Source organism: Anopheles coustani, chromosome 2 (genome assembly GCF_943734705.1).
Source record: "Anopheles coustani chromosome 2, idAnoCousDA_361_x.2, whole genome shotgun sequence".
In the NCBI taxonomy this organism is placed as follows: domain Eukaryota; kingdom Metazoa; phylum Arthropoda; class Insecta; order Diptera; family Culicidae; genus Anopheles; species Anopheles coustani.
This window is the reverse complement of record NC_071289.1, coordinates 24507076-24524493: the sequence shown is the minus strand read 5'-3', so window position 1 is coordinate 24524493 and position 17418 is coordinate 24507076. Positions and strand designations below refer to the sequence as shown.

The 17418-nt window shown below is 47.1% G+C and overlaps 3 protein-coding genes across 3 annotated transcripts in view; 2 read left to right on the top strand and 1 right to left on the bottom strand.

Annotated features, from left to right (window-relative positions):
* Window positions 1-169: 169 nt before the first annotated feature.
* On the bottom strand, window positions 170-3921 carry LOC131262764 (myotubularin-related protein 2). Its single transcript, XM_058264834.1, has 5 exons — window positions 3452-3921; window positions 2358-3383; window positions 1313-1483; window positions 1036-1243; window positions 170-967 (listed from the first exon to the last, which is right to left on the bottom strand). The coding sequence occupies exons 1-5, from the start codon at window positions 3548-3550 to the stop codon at window positions 672-674; spliced, it is 1800 nt and encodes a 599-aa protein (XP_058120817.1). The 5' UTR covers window positions 3551-3921; the 3' UTR covers window positions 170-671.
* A 655-nt stretch (window positions 3922-4576) lies between these two features.
* On the top strand, window positions 4577-8031 carry LOC131262591 (inhibitor of nuclear factor kappa-B kinase subunit epsilon). The gene is made up of 5 exons (XM_058264635.1): window positions 4577-5891; window positions 5965-6244; window positions 6323-6398; window positions 6941-7612; window positions 7706-8031. Exons 1-5 carry the CDS (start codon window positions 4778-4780, stop codon window positions 7814-7816), a joined length of 2253 nt encoding a protein of 750 aa, XP_058120618.1. The 5' UTR covers window positions 4577-4777; the 3' UTR covers window positions 7817-8031.
* Window positions 8032-12518: 4487 nt separating this feature from the next.
* The window catches only part of LOC131266180 (zinc finger protein 420-like), a 51575-nt gene continuing 46675 nt past the window's right edge, over window positions 12519-17418 (top strand). The window contains exon 1 of the mRNA XM_058268558.1: window positions 12519-12790. The gene's annotated coding sequence lies outside the window, so the exon portion shown is untranslated. The remainder of the gene's footprint in view (window positions 12791-17418) is intronic.

Genomic DNA, 17418 nt, shown 5'->3' with positions numbered 1-17418 from the left:
TTTAAAATGTTTGTTTTTCATTGCACTTAAAAATGAAGTCCGAAAAGTTTGGTCCGAAAACCCGTGTGTTTTTCTTTGGTAAATGTTTTGGAGTTAAAAGTTGGTGAAGAAAAAAACGCCAGGTAGAATTAAACAAATTGTTATTTTAAATAGCGACTCAATGAGGTTTTATTCCAGATTTATTTGTATGAGAAACAATTGTCTTTATCGATTTATTAGACGAATATAACATATTGAAACGAAGTATAGGTTGCGATTAACGAATGATATATTAAACAATTAAACATTAATCATTTCATTTCATACCGTCATACTAGGACGCTGGAAGTCACTAATACATATTATACTGGCTTTGCAGAATGTGAGATATTCGAAAACTAACAAATTCACGCAAAGTAAGTTATTTTAAATGGAAAAGTTTTATAATAATACAGTATTGCTTACCTTTCGCGAACGGCAATCAAATACAGGATAATAATATTTTTTGTTCGTGGCGAACTGAACGGTTACATTTGTTTGATTATCATTTAACGAATAACAACATAAATGGGAAGGTTCTCTATAGTACTGCCACATTTAAATCTACCTTTCATACGCAGCCAAACGCAGAATGGGTTCGAAAGTCATCGCCATGCCTTCAGCATCAACACTCCGGAACACAATCGCACGGACTAGTTTAGCGCACGTTCCGTTCGACAGTCTTCGAGCTGGCGTATCAGTTCCGCCTGCAGGGCTAGCAGTTCGCGCGTTCGCTGGTAGATCGGATCCTGCTGCCGCATGCTAGGATTCCAACGACAGTAGAGCCCTTTCCAGAGGCGAATGTGGCGCATGCTGACTACCGGTCGCAGGACGGTCTGCACCGGCATCGAGGTCAAATAGTTGCTCAACCCACCGTACAGTGGATTACGGTACTCCTCGTGCGAGGAATTGATGAACGACCAGAGTGATACGGTGCGATTTTTCAGGTCTGTAAATGGACCGTTTGAAGTGATTCATTTCCCTACGCAAAACTTAAAAAAGATTATGAATCCTTACCATTCGTGACCCGTTCACGCTCGGTGTTGTAGAGGAAGGTCCCAAACCGGCAGGAGTACAGATGGTCCAGGATCGTGATGAGAAAGTATTCGTTGAATTCGAGCGCATGCGGGAACTGTTTCGATATCTGCCACACACAGTCGATGAACTGCAGGAACACCGGCGAACGATCGGCGTCCGAATGATGATTATCACCGTGACCGATGCGCTGAAAAATAACAAATCAACCCCGAGCAATTAACTAACTGCTTCATAACGAACACCAATTGTTTATTACCTGTTCGAACTTATGTCCAAAGCTAAGCCACTCTTTCTCGATCAGCACCTCGAAGCCCTTCAGCGTTCGATAGTAAGGGTCAAGCAGCAACATCGACAAAGCCGTGAGTTGTGATGTGCGATCCCATCCGTCGGAACAGTGCACCACCACGGACATTCGCATATTTTCAATCTGTTACCAAAGGTCAAGTAAATAGAAAGTATTATAGATTTTAGTCAAGATTATAGAACCTACAAATCGAGGAATACTATAATTGTTTGTTTATGAATGTGTGACACTTCAAGCATTCATTATTTATCTGAATTCCGCTTGTATCACTTTACGAAAACTCAACTAGCTTATTCTAGAATGCAGTCGAAGGAACTGAAGTGTTCTTACCCAATTCAACTATAAAGTACGATTGTAAAAAGAATTCCCAAACGCTTTTAAATTAATATTTGATCCATTTCTGTTTTAAAAATATTGGCTATCAAAAACGAAAGCGTTCCAGTCAATACCTACTACGTCATTCTCCGCACTTCTTGAGCTATTTGATTCGAAGCGAATGTATTAAAAAAGTTGATTCAACAAAAACTAATAGTAACATATTAATTACGTATCCATTCGGTTTAAAAAGAGTAAGCTTCAAAAAAAGCATTATCGAACAAGTGTTCGTACACACGATTATTGTTATTGTTTGCGGCTCGATAACATCCAGTCATCGATTCTTTTGATTTATCGATAAATTGTACCCGATTATAAATATATAATTATTTGAATCAATCAATTTTAACGGTCTACAGTCCAATATTTCGATAATGTTAGAAATTTATACGAAAAAAAACTATTACCGCGGATAATAGCAAAAAGAACTGTTCCTCGGTGCACAAATTACTGTTTGTGCTCGTGAAGTAAGTGCTAAGCAAATAAAATTTCAAAAGCAATTCATCAACAACACGGTGTCCATTGCGTATTGCAAATGTTCGATACTCCCAATCAATCACTGATACTGCCCTATCCAATCCCCATGGGACTCATTCCTCACTGTGGCCCTTATCGTACTCACCCGATCGACAATCCGCACCGCTCCACTCAGAATACACTTGATGTGCTTCAGCCAAAGCGTACCCTCGACCGCCGACAGCCACTTGTGGTCATCGTTGGCCGGGAAACAAATTTCCTTCAATTTTCGCAGGCTCTCGCGCATCACGTGTATGTTGTGGATGTCCAGGAACGTCAACTCCACGTTTTTGTAGGCATCTTCCGACTCGTACCCACCGCCTTTTGCCTTGTTGGCGATCGCGTTCGCACTCGGCCGCGCATCGATGATCGACAGCTTGTCCGACTGTGCGTTCGCTTCCATGATCAGATTGATGTAGGTTTCGTCGGCCTCGCTACGCTTCCCGCCAACCCCGACCAGGGGCTGCGAGCAGCGCGTGATGGTGGCCAGCGATTTCGGATGGATCCAGCACAGTACCGGCAGTCGGTTGCGGGACCGAAACGCTGCCACCTGCTTCAGCAGGTCATCCTTCGCCGTCTTCGGAACGGCCCACACCGACGGGTAGCTGTCGCAGATTTCGTACCCTTCGTTCAGGCGCGTTATGCGCCACGTATCGTTGTTCGCACTGTTCACACCCATACGGCGCAATTCGGCAACCGGCTCGTACACCGTCCACCCGTCCTCGGTAAACTTTTCCCGATAGTTGAATGCAAACAGATGGCCCTCGTTGGCGCGCGGGAACGCGTACAGCTGCAGCTTCTCGAACACCGTCCGGCGGGAATGGTTTTCCTGCTTATGCGCGAACCGCAGGTTGCGCATGTCCTTGCAAAAAATGTCGATTCCGTACGAATTTTCACCCCGTGAACTAGCACCGCCCACCTTCTCGATGCGACTAACCGCACCGAGCGGGCAATCGACTACAATGACCGGATCCTTGTCGGACGCCGGTTGCGAGCGGAAGTGCAGCCGGTAGTTTGTGATCGTGAGTGTACCGATCGCTGGCCCACTGTACGGGCAGATGTAGGACACATCGTTCTTCCGGTCCTGCATGTTTTCTCCCGACAGGTAAGTGAAACCGGACTCGTTTGCTACCTAAAAACCATATGGAACAACAATTTCGTTAATTATTTGCACTGGAAGCCACTCGTAGGCGCACTTACGATAGTGTCCATCCCGTGTTTGGAATTCAGTGAGCTGGATTTCGAATCGGAATCCAAGGAATTCGAGCTTCGATGAAAATCCGTCCCGTGATGTTCCATTGCGTTTGTGTGCCGTTCCCAGATGCCACGCGAATGCTACCTTCCCCGAGCACTTGTTTTATCAAAGTAGACCAGACGGTACTTCCGCAAAATTTGTCACGCCAACAACTTGCAACTGCTATCGCCGTCTTTCCCCCTGTACGGCAAACAAACGCTATCAACGTCGCACTAATTGGATTAAATAAACGAAACGAGCCGCCCAAACAGGGGTTGGGTGGGACAAAGCAACGAGCAGTGTAGCCAACAATAAGCCCTCTTCACGAGAAACGGAATGCAGGCTCCCTGTTTTTTCTATCGGGGCGCTTGCACGGCACAGAGCATTCCCAAAGCTGAGCAATATTGACGTCAGCTCTTGCGCTACGAACTGGTTAATTCCGTGCGTGAAAAAAAACCAGAGCACTACCGAGTTCCGCTGAGATTTGAGTCAGTCTGCGTGCATTCCACGCAACTATTCCTTGCACTAGCGATAAACAGAAACGGGAGTGCGTGCGTGAGAAGAAGGTGCAAACGGGGAAACATAAACAAACAGCCGCTGACAATATTGACAGCATCACAACAAGCACAAGGTGACTGTAGCATTTGGTGACCTGAAAAGAAACGTTTTTTACGCAGGTTTAGATCTGTGGTAAAATTTAAAAAAAATTGATTAAAATAGGTCACCAGTTTCAGCTTCAATTTCCTTGTATTATTTATTAACAAAGAGAGTTTCATTTTAATTTCTTATCACAAACAAACCGCTGTATGTAGCAACCTTAGCTTAATGACAGCAACGTCCTTAGGCCGTGATCTATCAGAAACGTGTATAACGCAAAACAAGCATATTGAAAATTCAAGTTTTCACTCACCAAATCTCACTTTTCGTTCTGAAATATTGACCAATTTGTTGATACCAGTTAGGTTTTTTCAATTTAAAGATCTACTTGAAAATATCGGTGGATAAAGGTGTTTAAACATATTTTTATGTCATTGACTAGTAGACCACTGCCTCAGCACAACTTCAGTTTGTTTTTGTAGAGGTACTAATCGTCTTCTGGAAAGTTGTTGCAAATCTTGACGAAACTGCATACGCATCGGTGATTAGATGAAAGCAGCAAACAACTGCGTTGGTTTTCAGTGTACATTCAGTAGGAGTTCGACAGTGGAAAACAGCAAACTACCGCGAGCAGATAGCAGATTTACCACCAGTTGTATGTGAAACATTCCTGTGCCGTCTCGAAGGTTGCCAAGATGAATTCGTTCCTGCGTGGATCGATGAACTACGTCTGGTGCACGACCAGCGTACTGGGCAAGGGAGCTACGGGGGCCGTCTTCCAGGGGGTGAACAAACACAACGGAGAACCGGTGGCCGTGAAGACGTTCAACCAGCTCAGCCACATGCGCCCTCCGGATGTGCAGATGCGAGAGTTCGAGGTGCTGCGGAAGGTGAATCACAACAACATCGTCAAGCTGCTGGACATCGAAGATGACCAGGAGGGCCGGGGAAAGGTGATCGTGATGGAGCTGTGCACCGGGGGCAGTTTGTTTAACATTCTGGACGATCCGGAAAACACGTACGGTTTGCCGCAGCGTGAGTTTCTGCTCGTACTGGAGCACCTGTCGGCCGGTATGAAGCACCTGCGGGACAATAACCTGGTGCACCGTGATCTGAAGCCGGGAAACATCATGAAGTACATCTCGGAGGACGGCCAAACCATCTACAAGTTGACCGACTTTGGTGCGGCCCGTGAGCTCGGTGAGAATCAGCAGTTCGCCTCACTGTACGGAACGGAGGAGTACCTTCATCCGGACATGTACGAACGGGCTGTACTCCGGAAGTCCATCAATCGAAGCTTTACGGCAAACGTCGATCTTTGGTCGATCGGCGTTACGTTGTACCATGTGGCGACCGGAAACCTTCCATTCCGTCCGTACGGTGGCCGCAAGAACAAGGAAACGATGTACCACATCACCACGAAGAAAGCACCGGGCGTCATCTCGGGCACGCAAACGAGTGAAAACGGCCCAATCGAGTGGGCGAAGACGCTGCCGGCCCACTGCCAGCTAAAGGAGGGTCTAAAATATCTCGTCACACCCCTGCTGGCGGGCCTGCTGGAGGAGAGTCAGGGACGCATGTGGTCGTTCGATAAGTTTTTCTTCGAGGTACAAAACATTCTCAACAAAACGGTACTGCACATCTTCTACGTGAATCGAGCGACCTCGATTGAGGTGTACATGGAACCGGAGCAAACATTTGTCCACCTCCGCGAGCATATCCTTGCCCAGACGGACGTTCCGCAGCCGTCGCAGTTGCTACTCCTGGAAAATGAGCTCTTCGAGAGGAAGGTTGATGCCAACACCAGCGGTAAGAATGTGACGAAAATCATTAAACGAAAACATTGTCTGATGCAATCTTTCTGCATTTTACCTTCCTTCAGCACGCGGATACCCTCCCACCGATCCCATCAACCCCGTGATGCTGTTCAACATCGAAAACTACAACGTAATCCTGCCGAGTGAGTGGGATTTGCCAAAGTTTCCTACATTCCCGAACGGAATTTCGGTCGAAAATGATGCCAGTCTGGCGAAGGTGGCCTGCAGCGTTGGCCACGAGTGTAAGCGCCGGGTCGAGAACCTGTCCCTGCTGGACACACTGATGAACAAAGCCGTACATCAGTTTTCCGGATTCCTTAGTGGACTGCTGGTGAATCTTTTGAAGTATGGTGCAGTTAATTTAAAACTATCCTCCATGACCTTATTTGTTTCAACTTTTGACGATTTGTTTCGTATTTTTAGGCGAACTCATCACCTGGAGGAAATAGAGGGGCTTATCTGTGAGCTTGGAAAAATGTTCGAAGTGGCCGCTTCCAATGTAAGTATGATATGTTGATGATAGGGGCAATTAAAAGTAGCATCTAGAAGGCACTCCAAAAGCTTCCTATCGTTTTTGTTGTACGTCGTATTTATCGTTCAAACTACTTTGACGCCAAACCCAATCATAGTAAGCTATCGGTGCTTACTTAGACCACTTGCATGTTTCTTTGTATGTATAATTTTTGTTCCACGAATTTTCTTCACCATTTGCAGTTTTTATTATGATAATTTTTAACAAAACAAAGTCAAGGTCAAAACAAGAAAGTTCATGTTTATTCATGGCTACGCGTATTACACAAGATTCAGAAAAAGATAAATCTGATTTATTATGCATTTTTTTAATCTATTAACGGTATAGCAAATTGATATTAAAAGCCAAATTTGGATTTCGTAAGATAGTTGTTGAATAGATACGTTATCTTCTTATCGATTCTAAAAGAACATTAAGTTTTCTGAAGCCTGTGCGGCCACTTGAAATGGAGAGCAACAATGTAAAAGTAATCAATATGAAACGTTTTTTTTTATCTCTGCACCTTTCAGCATGAAACATATCAAAAGGTAGCGACGGGTATTCTGGCCACCTACGAGAAGCAAAAGTCCGAGTTCCAGCGCGTCTCCGAGCCGATCCATCAGCTCTACGCGCGCTTCGTAAAAGAGGAGTCGCTCGTACGCGAGTGGAACTCGGGCTACCGGGCGCTTCGAACGCCCAACAAGAACCGCGACAGCGAGAAAGCCAAATCGCTCGTCGATCGACTACGCGACTCCTGGCAGCACATGCTGCGCGACCGGGCAACCCGTGCCCTCACCTACAACGACGAACAGTTCCACGTGCTGGAGAAGGTGAAGATCGCGGAAACGGGCAAGCGCCTGAAGGCCCTACTGAACGATGCCGTCCGTCAGGCGGTCGAGCAGGAAGCCGAGTGCCTGGCCGACTGGTACAAGAAAGCGCAGACGATATTCCTACAGACGCAGTTCTTGCTGAAAGACGTCGGGGCGTACGTGGACGCAATGTATGACGCGCGCGATCAGCTCAAGCAGCACCGGGAGGACCTGAAGGAGGAAATCAGCACCGATGGCGAGGTATCGACAACGATCGCAGCCAATAAGTCCATGGTGCCACCAACAATCCCAACGGTAGGCGATGGTACGGCGAACACGGGAGATAAAGGATCGACCGCACGCCACAATCAGTATAAGCTGCTGTGTTTTATGGTACGGTTTTTAATAGGCAGTCGAACATACCACCGGGTTCTCGTTCTTATGGTAATTTTTAATCCTTTTTTACCTTCTTTCCCTAAACCGCAGAACATGTACAACCAAATCAAAGATTTACACAAAATCTTACAACAAAACACTGATCTCTTGGCCGCCACCAAAGGGTTGCTTCAGGATGGCGCTGAAAAGGGTACGACGTAGTGGGAGGTACACCCACTAATCGACTGACCGGATGAAGGTGATACAACGCTCTTGACACTATTCCTCGTTCTCTGATGATTAGGGAAGATCTTAAATGTAATGCTGTGTATATAAATAATACTTTGCTCCCAACGCGGCAGTATTCTGTTGGTGTTAACCTTTATTTTCTCTATTTAATAGGCTATAATTGTGCTACAAATAAACTATATTTTCATAACAAACGAATTTTTCTTTCACGAATCTGTTAAGATTAAAATGAAGCAAGTAAAATGGTAATTCGCTGCATAAACAAGTTTGTGTAAAGTAGGCAGTAATATCTGGGACAACAACCATCCTAGTTTCAAGTTGGCTGCGTACTTTCATTGCGGCAGAGCACTACAAATGTTACGTTCAGACCGTTTATCATGTGGAAAGAAAAATTCATATCCTTCCGGCAGTTTACTTTGCTAATAATAAATCTTGAGTGCGATTTGGATTATTTGTGATTGTTCTATTAAAGCAAATTTAACATTTTAAGGAAGCAAAATCATAATAGTTATTGTTGTGTTCTTTTTGTATTCTTCTCCCGGCGCAAGGACACTGTCACACCCTTCTTTTTTCGTTTTTTTTCTTTTTTACACATCTTCTATCCTACCCGCGTCCATAGGACTGCGACTTTCTCTCTCACTCTCACGCAATGTTCTCTACTTCCTTCATAACAGGCCCCTGACGGTGTCTGGCGGTGGTACAACAGCTGGAAAATCATTTACGATATCGATTTTTTCACACACTTCCGTTGGATTTTCCCAGCCCACGCAGGGTTTCCGAATAGCGGTTCGTTACATCGGCGGCAGCAGGAAGCATTATGATTTGTTCGATATTGAAATAATGAATAGATAAAACAAGGCAATAATGGACGAGGTAAGCAGATTTTAAGGTACTGTATAATATGATTTTTCTTTACTTATCATCGATTAAAAGTTTACATATTTTCAGTTTCTCATCGATTTGACCGTGGGCATAAAATAACTTTACGAGTGTTGTTCTTGCAACAAATTGTTTAGTTTTCTTCTTCGAAATTTGTGCCGCTGCTTCCATGATTATAGAATGTTTAATTATCAGATTATTCAGCTTCTTTTCTCAAACCACTGTTTGCACTGACAAACAGAATTCAATTAATCGAAGCCAAACCTGGGTCTGAGCCAAAAAAAAAAACAACAACACGATAAAGCCATGAAGTTACCCCCAAAAACAGATGTTACCCATTTTTGCCTCCCCCAAGCAGGGAGGCGGGTGTCCATCCTTTATTTATGCTTGAAGGTTAAAAGGTTCGCACGCATCTTCACCGCCCGGGTGGAAAAGGTACAAGAAAAAAAGCATATCCCATCATCAGTCATCTTTCCGACGCCAGACGGTGGAAAATCCTTTGCCGCTTACTTCCGCTTGCGTGATTTCCCTTGTTTTTTTTCCCTTTATCAGCCTTCCTAAAAGCGATAACGGTACCTGACGCGTCGAATTGGTAAGGTCGCGGTTTGATCGTGCGGAATGCGAAACAAGCGAGCTAAAAGTAGGAAAGAACAGGCGGAAAACGAGGTAAAACGGGCACATAAACCATCTCCCCCGAGTCCCCTTTTGGAAAATCTACATACACCCACACACTCATGCACGGGGTGCCCTTATGCTGGCAATGAAAATGGGATGATAACCAAGGACCTTTTTTTCCTGGTCGCTGCCCCCGGGTTCCGTCAAAGGACATCAAGGACTCCTGAGGACGCGGGACGAGCGCAAAGCAGGTGAAGCGGTGATGAAAAAAACAATTGCCACCGAAAGTTGATGGCAGGTAGGGGAAAAAAGGAAAACACCAACAGGATACAGAGAAAGTTGGCTGGTGCGCTCGTTGTGCATTTAGCCGGTTAGTGGTGGTTGAGGGTTTTTTTTCGCTCCATCGCTTGCTATTCTCTTTGTGTCCTTCCTAGCCGTCCTGTGTAACGGTCGAGGCATGCACGTGGCCAATGATTCGAATTGCGCAAGCGTGCTCATCCTTGTGCCGGTACCTTCGAGGGATCAAACCTTGCGGAAGAAAAAGGTGCTCGTACGAGAAAACTCGACCTTTCTCTTCCGTTATTTTTGTGTATTTTTTTCTTTTTCATAAAACAAATGGAAACAAAAAAATGGTGTTGGGTTAGACAGGCCATAACGCCTTGAACAAGTTTAAATGCCTGCGCCGATCGGCATTGGTTCGAAGCCCTGCGGTGGTGGAGTGTTTGTAGAAACCAAACAAACAAAGCAGGCGAAACCACAATTTGGAGGTAGGTTACACCCTCTCCGGTGGGGTGGTGTTAAGGGGGCACCGGTAAGCAAAAAAAAAGCCGGTCCAACGATTTTGCATCATTTTTTCTTTTCCGCTAAAAAAGAGAGCATAACACAGTGAGCATAAGCGTCCGAGCGCGAGGAGCGAGTTCGGTTTGCTATCCAAGGGATGGAGGTTTTCTTTCTGCTGTGTTTGCCCCTTCCGTAGGGGTGCTCCGATTTTATTCTTTTTACCGCCAATATACAAAAAAGAGCTTGCTTCGATCCAGACCCGCGGGTCGCCATCGCGATACACATGCGGCAAAAGCGAAGCCGGCATATTAAAAATGCAACACCAACATGTGCTAACCTTCACCTCCTACGAGGCGCCATGATGATGATGATGGTGATGATGGAACCGGGTACGCAACCCCTTGCCCGGTTCCGGGCCGGTGAATTCATCGGTCAGTAATGTGCCGCACCCTTCCTCCTGTGGTTTTCCATTTTTCGCGCCGGGAGCGGTTTGGTGGTGCGACGGTGAAATGATCATGTTTTTTTTTTATTACGACGCCTTTCCCCCTCAAATGGTGGACGACGCGATGCGGCGGACATTTTGTCGAAGGTGGTCCGCGCTCTCCCCGCGAGGCAACGCGCTCCGCTCCGCTCTCGGAGAACGCAACGTTTGGATATTAACCGCACACGCAGACGATTACGCTTTTTTTGGTGCCGCCTTTTTTGTACAGGGGTGGTGAAAAAGATGGTGTCGAAAATGTGCGGAGATGATTCGGTCCGTATGCACCTCTCTTTGCAGGAGATGCTGATTTATAGAGGAAGCCAAAACACCAACCGATGGTGGCACAAATTGTACTTTTTACTGAAATTCCCTTTCCCCGAGAAAACCCCCAAAAAATGACATAATAACAACAAAACACGCAGCCATTATAGAACGCTCGCACGTACGCAGCCAGCGCTGCGCTTTGTCAATGCGAAACGAACAACAACACATATACACTCTCCCTCTCTCTCCTTCGGTCCAATGACGGTGCCGCTCCGCTCTTCCGCCGCAAAGAGAGACGTGCTCTTCCACCCGAAGAGAGCGGAGGTGTGCTCTTCTTCGCTTCGCTTCTCTTCCGAGCAATGGGCAGGCCTGGCAAAAAGTGCTGAATAGAGGCGAAACGGCGCACGGCGTACGACTGCCGTATATGTGCTCTCTCGCGGCGTCGTCTACCTTCCGCGGCGGCTTTTTGTTGTACGGTCAATTCCGAAAACCGACCGTCATACCCCCGTCGACCCCCGGCGCACAAGGTAGTGTGTACGTGAAGTGGGACGAGAAGAGCAGCCGAGCACCAGCAGCAGCAGCAGAAGCAGTGGTGTAGGAAATGTAAGTGTTTTTTTTTCCCTTTGTTTTATTGCTTTCCTAATTTTTCCTCAGCCACCTTTGATACCTTGCCCGTGTGCGTCAACACACACGCTTGTCGCGCTAGTCTCGTCCCGAATCCCCGGGCTCGATGTCCTTTCTTTTGCCATTGCGGTCCTTTCGGCAGGTCCGTTTAGCATGTGTAACTTCCGCGAGGCTTACCGCCGTCTGCTGACAAACGCGTTCCGTAAACGACGAGCATCGGGGGTAAAGTTTAGCTTGCAATAGAAAAAAACCACGCGTGCGGCGGATGTCCCTCGGCTGCTGGTGTCGTTGAGTGGAAAGGTGGCGTAAAGCAGTTTTAAATCAAATAAGTGCAATCGTTGTTTTTTTTTTTCCTGTCCGGAACCGAATCGGGCGCGCTTGGATTTTGCCGAAAGAGTAAGCAGCAGTTCTTTAAAAATCTCTTTCGTCGCCACTGTCGCCGCCATTCCCCGGCTCTGGTGTGGACGGTTGGCAGCGCAAGCGGCCCGCAGCAATTCAGCAAAACCAACGTCGTCGTCGTCGGGACGAGAGAGCACAGAAAGGTGAACTGTATGTGGTGCGGCTCTTTGCCCTTCCCTCTCTTGTGCTCGACCGGCATTCGCCTGTGGCTACATTACTTGTGTGGTATGAGCGAACGAGACGGCAAGAGTTTTTGTTGTTGTTTTTGTACGCAGCTCTCGCGCTGAAGAGAGCGCGGGTTTCAGCGGAGAACGCGCAGGGGGCAGGCAGTAAAAAAAAAAAATACACACCATTTTGGTAAACAGGGACGCCATGACAGTCCAGGGTGTGCTTCGTGTTGCGCTGCGGTGTCTCCTTTTCCTCGCCCGTGCGTGAGCAGTTAGGCGACGGTGGTATGCACACTTTCTCTCTCCCTCTCTCTTTCTCTCCCTTCGTCCTGGGAAACGCAGCGGGAGCGCAACGTTTGCGCTGAATCCCTTTCCGTGCGGTGGCGGTGGCCGTCCTTTTTGCCGTGTGCCGTGCTTACCTTGCTCTGCTCTCTAGTAATCGATGTCGGTTAGCGCGGGTCGGTCCGGTTAGTGGTGCGTTGTGCTTGCGAAAAATCCTTGCACCGCCAGCCAGCCAAGCAGCAGCGGCCAGGCCAGGCCCCAGGCAGGCGAGCCGAAGTCGAAAGCGTTCTGCGGCGTGAAGCAGTGTGCAGCTGCAGCATACGCAGCCCTTTCTGCTTGCTTTGCATGCACCGGCGGCTGAAAGTGCAACAGCAGCAGCGGCTATGTTTGATTTGTGAAGCTTCTTACTTCTTTCACACCCGTCCGTCGTCGGCCCGCCCGTTTGGGCCAAGGTGGGTGTGTTTATGTGAGTGTGTGTGTGTGTGTGTGCGCGGCTGTGTGCGGAGAAAGGCAGCAGGTGAAATTGTTCGACAAGAAAAGCGTGTGAACACTGACAGTGAAGAACGACGGGGAGGGTGAAAATTTGTCTTTCCTCAATGGAACGGACGAACCGGGCCCGCGGAAAGGAGGACACTCTTAGTGCTGCAGAAAGACGAAAATCAGCAGCAGCAGCAGCAACCGAACCGGCTAGACACCCCCGGTTGCCATCGCGGCCTCCTTCGTTCGACGAATAGTGGAACACGGTGGAAATTCGCGTGAGCGCGAAAACTCGAAACCGGTGGTTGCAATGGGAAAATCGCGGGAACCTGTCCCAACGAGCGAAGCGAAGAAGGTCAAGCCGTGTGGTCCGGTTTTTGTTATGGTCGTACATCGGTTGTCTATTTTGGAAGGAAAAGAACACTTACCGGCGTTTTGCCTCCAACTTTTCGGTTTCCTCTTAGTCGGCGGGCTTATGTTTTTCTTCTCCACGTTATCACTGAAGTCGCGATTTGGGCGGGTTTTTCGGTGGGTGTGTGCGTGTTTATTTTTGTCTTATCGCCAGTGTTAAATAGCGTAAACAAAAGCAATCTGTTTGGGACGGCGAAACAAAAAAGAAGACTATTGCCGAACGCACTGAAAACGTGATGGTAGAAATATTAGGTTGCATTAAATAATTCCTGTGAAGTGAAGTGTTTAGCTGCTTGGCGTTGTTGCGTTGGCAAACGGTATCAGTCGCCCGGGGGATGGTCATGGCGATGATGGTGGGTCTGATGACGCGGTCTGTCTCGACTCGACTGGAACGATGGATGGTGTATGGGAAAAGCAAACAAGCGTACAAACAACATGCAGGTGTCGCGATGCTGCTGCTGGTGGTAAAATCGCGCGTTTTTTCTCGCGTCTCGGCCAGCGATGATATGGGATTGCCTCGCGAAAGGTTTCAGCGTACCGTGATTTCTTGCTCCGTGGTTATTCCTGTAACCCGGCAAACAATTATCACCCGGTGGAAAAAATTTGCACCATAGTGAGAGAAAAAAAAGGAAACTCCGTCTGTGTCTAATTTGACCGAAAGACCGCGCTCCTTGGGTATAGAGGTTCGTTTCACAGTCCGCGAAGTTTAAGACGTTTATAAGATTTCTTGAAAATAACTATCCATCTCCCCTGTTTTAGTCGATGTATTGCTAAATATTCATTGATATTCATTTGAATATACCTTTCATCGCCACCGCCGATGTGCACAGCTTTCGGTGAATCCATCCACCCTATTACTGCGAATATCGCAAGATTTAAGGTATTGCGGGCACGATGTTGTGAATCCGTCCATTGAATTATGCTGATGGATATACTTTTTTTCGGGCTTCGCATAAATATTTTTACCTTCAGTAAGGACATATTTTGTCGGCATTTTTTTATGATCGTGCGCATAGAAGGTGAAGGTTGCGTTACTTGTGAATTAGCAATTGCATGGTATGCCGTTGAAATTTTCGCAATGTTGTTTTTTCTTTCGCCTGCTGTTTACCTGCGCGCCCACGAAAACATATTTTTAAAAAGCCCCCAGTGCGACCATTTCCTGGAACCCTTTTCAGTCGTAAAAAGGTGCGTGTGCGGTTTTTCAGTGTGGGCCTGGCCGGGCCGCAGTCGTCCGTGCCGTGTCGCCGCCATGATGGCGACACTTTGCGTATCATTGCGTCTCGCTTGCCCCTTCCCGGATAGGCGGTATATGTTTGCATCTTCTAACTCTTTCCCCCGTTCGACGCGCCTGCGTCCGCCGTTTATTCTCTCCATCCGGAAAAAGGACGCAGCCATATCTGGGAGCAGGGTACTGGTGTGGTGTACTCGTCTCGTCTCGAGCGGACTACAGCGCTATGATATTTTACGGTGGTATGAAATTAAACCCCACCGTCGCATTTTCGTGGTCTGGCAAAAAAACCAAAAAGGTGCAGCAGAAAAGGCGACGCTTCGCATCACACTTTCTTTACCGAAAGCATTTTTCAGGACAGAAGCGAAGGCATAGCATTCATTCCTTCCTTACACCGATTGCACTATCAAAGTTGGCATACCAACTTTGGTTATCCAGTCGCATATTTATTCTTCTCATTTATTCTTTTTCAATTTCCACAGCTTTGAACTCTTCGGCTTCTTCTTCTTCTTCTTTGACGAGGGTTTACTTCAGTACGGCTTTTGAATCCAGCTTCCTGGGCTTTCGCAAGCTAACCTGGAAATATTGACCGAGATAACTTTCATTCTGGTAGATCCTGGAAAGTGATGAATTTTCTACTTACCCGTTTGTGTTGCCAGTTGTGGGTTTTGCTATTAAACATCAAATATTCTACAGTAGGCTATCATTCTTGATGTTCTACATATACTGCCGTGGTTGCTAGGTGAGATGTAAAACGCTGTAATTGGATGCTGAGCCCAAAATAAGTGCCCCAACTGTGGCCGGAATTTTGATCACTTCTCTGGCACCTAAACTCGTATCGCATTCAAATGTGCATCATAACAGTGCAATGAGCAATCCCTCAGGTTTACTTTTGTTAAATAATTGTTCATCGCAAAGCCATTTGCCTCGGTTTTTTCCTGTACAACTTATTTTCTTTTGATTTTGTTTACAAGTGTTACTTCTGCAAACCATAAACGTTAAAGATATTCGTAAATTATTTATCCGTTGGTTAAGGCTGTTCAACCAACTCCTAAACTACCTATCACCTAATATTATCTTGTAATAAAGCCATCCCTCTTAGTATGTGGTGCGACAACTGGAAATCAATCGCAACATATCCCATTTACAGGAATGATTCATCGAAAATGTTGTTGTAGAAAGTGATTTACATAATATGCAAGAAATGTTAATCCTTTCCATTGATAAAATTATTTAATTAAGATTTTCACTATCTCTTTTAAAACCCCTACGGAACGAACACTTGACACTCGTTTCTGTCTCGGCATTTTTTTTTTTCTTTGAATATGAAGGTTCTGACTGCTAACTCCGGCAGAAAATTTTGGAGCCGGTATTTTCATCGATTGGCCCCGGGGGCCGTCGCTGTGCGTGCAATCTTTTTCGTTCCGCGGGCCCCATAAATTGCCCTTTTTTGCCCCAAGGACATTTCGGTGTTCTCTTCCTCACTGTGTTATTGGTTGAGGAGGTCCGCATAGTGGTGCTCTCTATCACTCTCTCGTGCTCCCAAAAATTGCTGCGTTGAGGAAAAAGTACCACCCTGGCTCGGGTAAGATGAGGAGTCAAGAAAAAAAAAACAAACAAACGAAGCATAAACTGGGAAAAGAATCTCGACGTATGTGTATGCGTGTGTTTGTGTAGCTGAGGGTGCATGTTGCGCTGTGTGTTTATATTGGCCCGGCACCCTGTGCTATGCCTACCACCAGCAGAGTCAGCAGGAGCAGTAAATCCTTCCTCGACGGCGACCGGTCTGACCGTCGGAAAGTTTTGCGGTTCAGCGCGCGCGGTCGCGCGTTTCGAACACCCGTTGAAGATGCGGGCGAGACGCACTGCTGCTGCGCCGCGGATAAGGACGAAACGGGGTAACAGAGATGCACGACGTGAGAGAGCGAGACGCGCGAGAAACCACACATCGGTCGTAGTCGGTGTTGGGCAGCGAAGCGTAGCGCGGAAAAAAAGAATCCCTTGCTTTTGGGCAAAAGGGGGAACGGTAAGAAGAAGCAGAGCAACGAATTGAAATGTCGTCGCGCATTGTGGATGCGGGAAAAAGGGTGAACGCGAAGAACGGGTGTTGTGTGCGTGAACAAGCGCGAACATGTGGTGGTAGGTCGGTCGCAGCGGCATCAGCGGCGGACACACGAGACACGGACATGGCGGCGGTGACGACGACGACGGTGACGGTTCTTTGCTTTGCTAAGGCGGACGGGTGGTGGCTGCTTTTCTTATGCGCCACTTGGGAGACAGAGAAGCTGATTTCGTGCCATTATTGTCCCTTTCAAAGGCAAATTTCAAGCAAACACGAAAAGTTGCACACACTTCGCGGGATGGGGGGAAATGCGCGCCTGCTGGTCCCGCGAAATGGGTTTTTCATTTTCAATCGCACTGAAAATTACCTCCCCACAACCTTCTTTGTCAGCAGAGGTCGTCAGCGTACCCTTTTCAAACTCCCGCTTCCGCCTGGAAGAAGATGTGCGGATTTCAAATTGGTTGAATGTAAAATGAGAATGAGAAATTTTGTTTTCTGTTTTTCCATTCAATTTTTATGTTAAATTAGGGGTTTTTTAATAGGAAAATTGAAGCAAAATTTGTAATACTGCAAGCAAGAATGTGACGGTGAAAAAAAAAATTATCCGTCACAGTTGAACGCCGCCGTCGCGCGAGTAAAAAGCAAATTCGCTGAAGAGAGTGAGAGTCATGGCGCCCGCGCAAAACGACGTGCGGCAACGAGAAGAGCGCCTTCGTCTTCTTCGTCGTCGTCGTCACCCGTTGATGATGTGATCCGATGCCACGGAGAGCACACGGACGCGAAAAAGAGATCACTGCTCAGAAGTGCGTGTGTGTGTGGTAGCGGTATGAAGTGCGCGAGCGCGAAGCGCCGCTGGGTGCGAGCGAGTGAGCGAAAAAGCACACACGCCAGACGCGGGCCGCCAAC

Excerpts from the sequence above, each read along its gene's own strand:
- LOC131262591 (XM_058264635.1), top strand. The coding sequence starts at position 4,778 with ATGAATTCGTTCCTGCGTGGATCGATGAACTACGTCTGGTGCACGACC. Across the intron at positions 5,892-5,964 it reads GGTTGATGCCAACACCAGCG|CACGCGGATACCCTCCCACC; the intron begins GTAAGAATGTGA and ends ACCTTCCTTCAG. Across the intron at positions 6,245-6,322 it reads CTGCTGGTGAATCTTTTGAA|GCGAACTCATCACCTGGAGG; the intron begins GTATGGTGCAGT and ends TCGTATTTTTAG.
- LOC131262764 (XM_058264834.1), bottom strand. The coding sequence starts at position 3,550 with ATGGAACATCACGGGACGGATTTTCATCGAAGCTCGAATTCCTTGGAT. Across the intron at positions 1,244-1,312 it reads TTGGACATAAGTTCGAACAG|CGCATCGGTCACGGTGATAA; the intron begins GTAATAAACAAT and ends GTTATTTTTCAG. Across the intron at positions 968-1,035 it reads GCGTGAACGGGTCACGAATG|ACCTGAAAAATCGCACCGTA; the intron begins GTAAGGATTCAT and ends GTCCATTTACAG.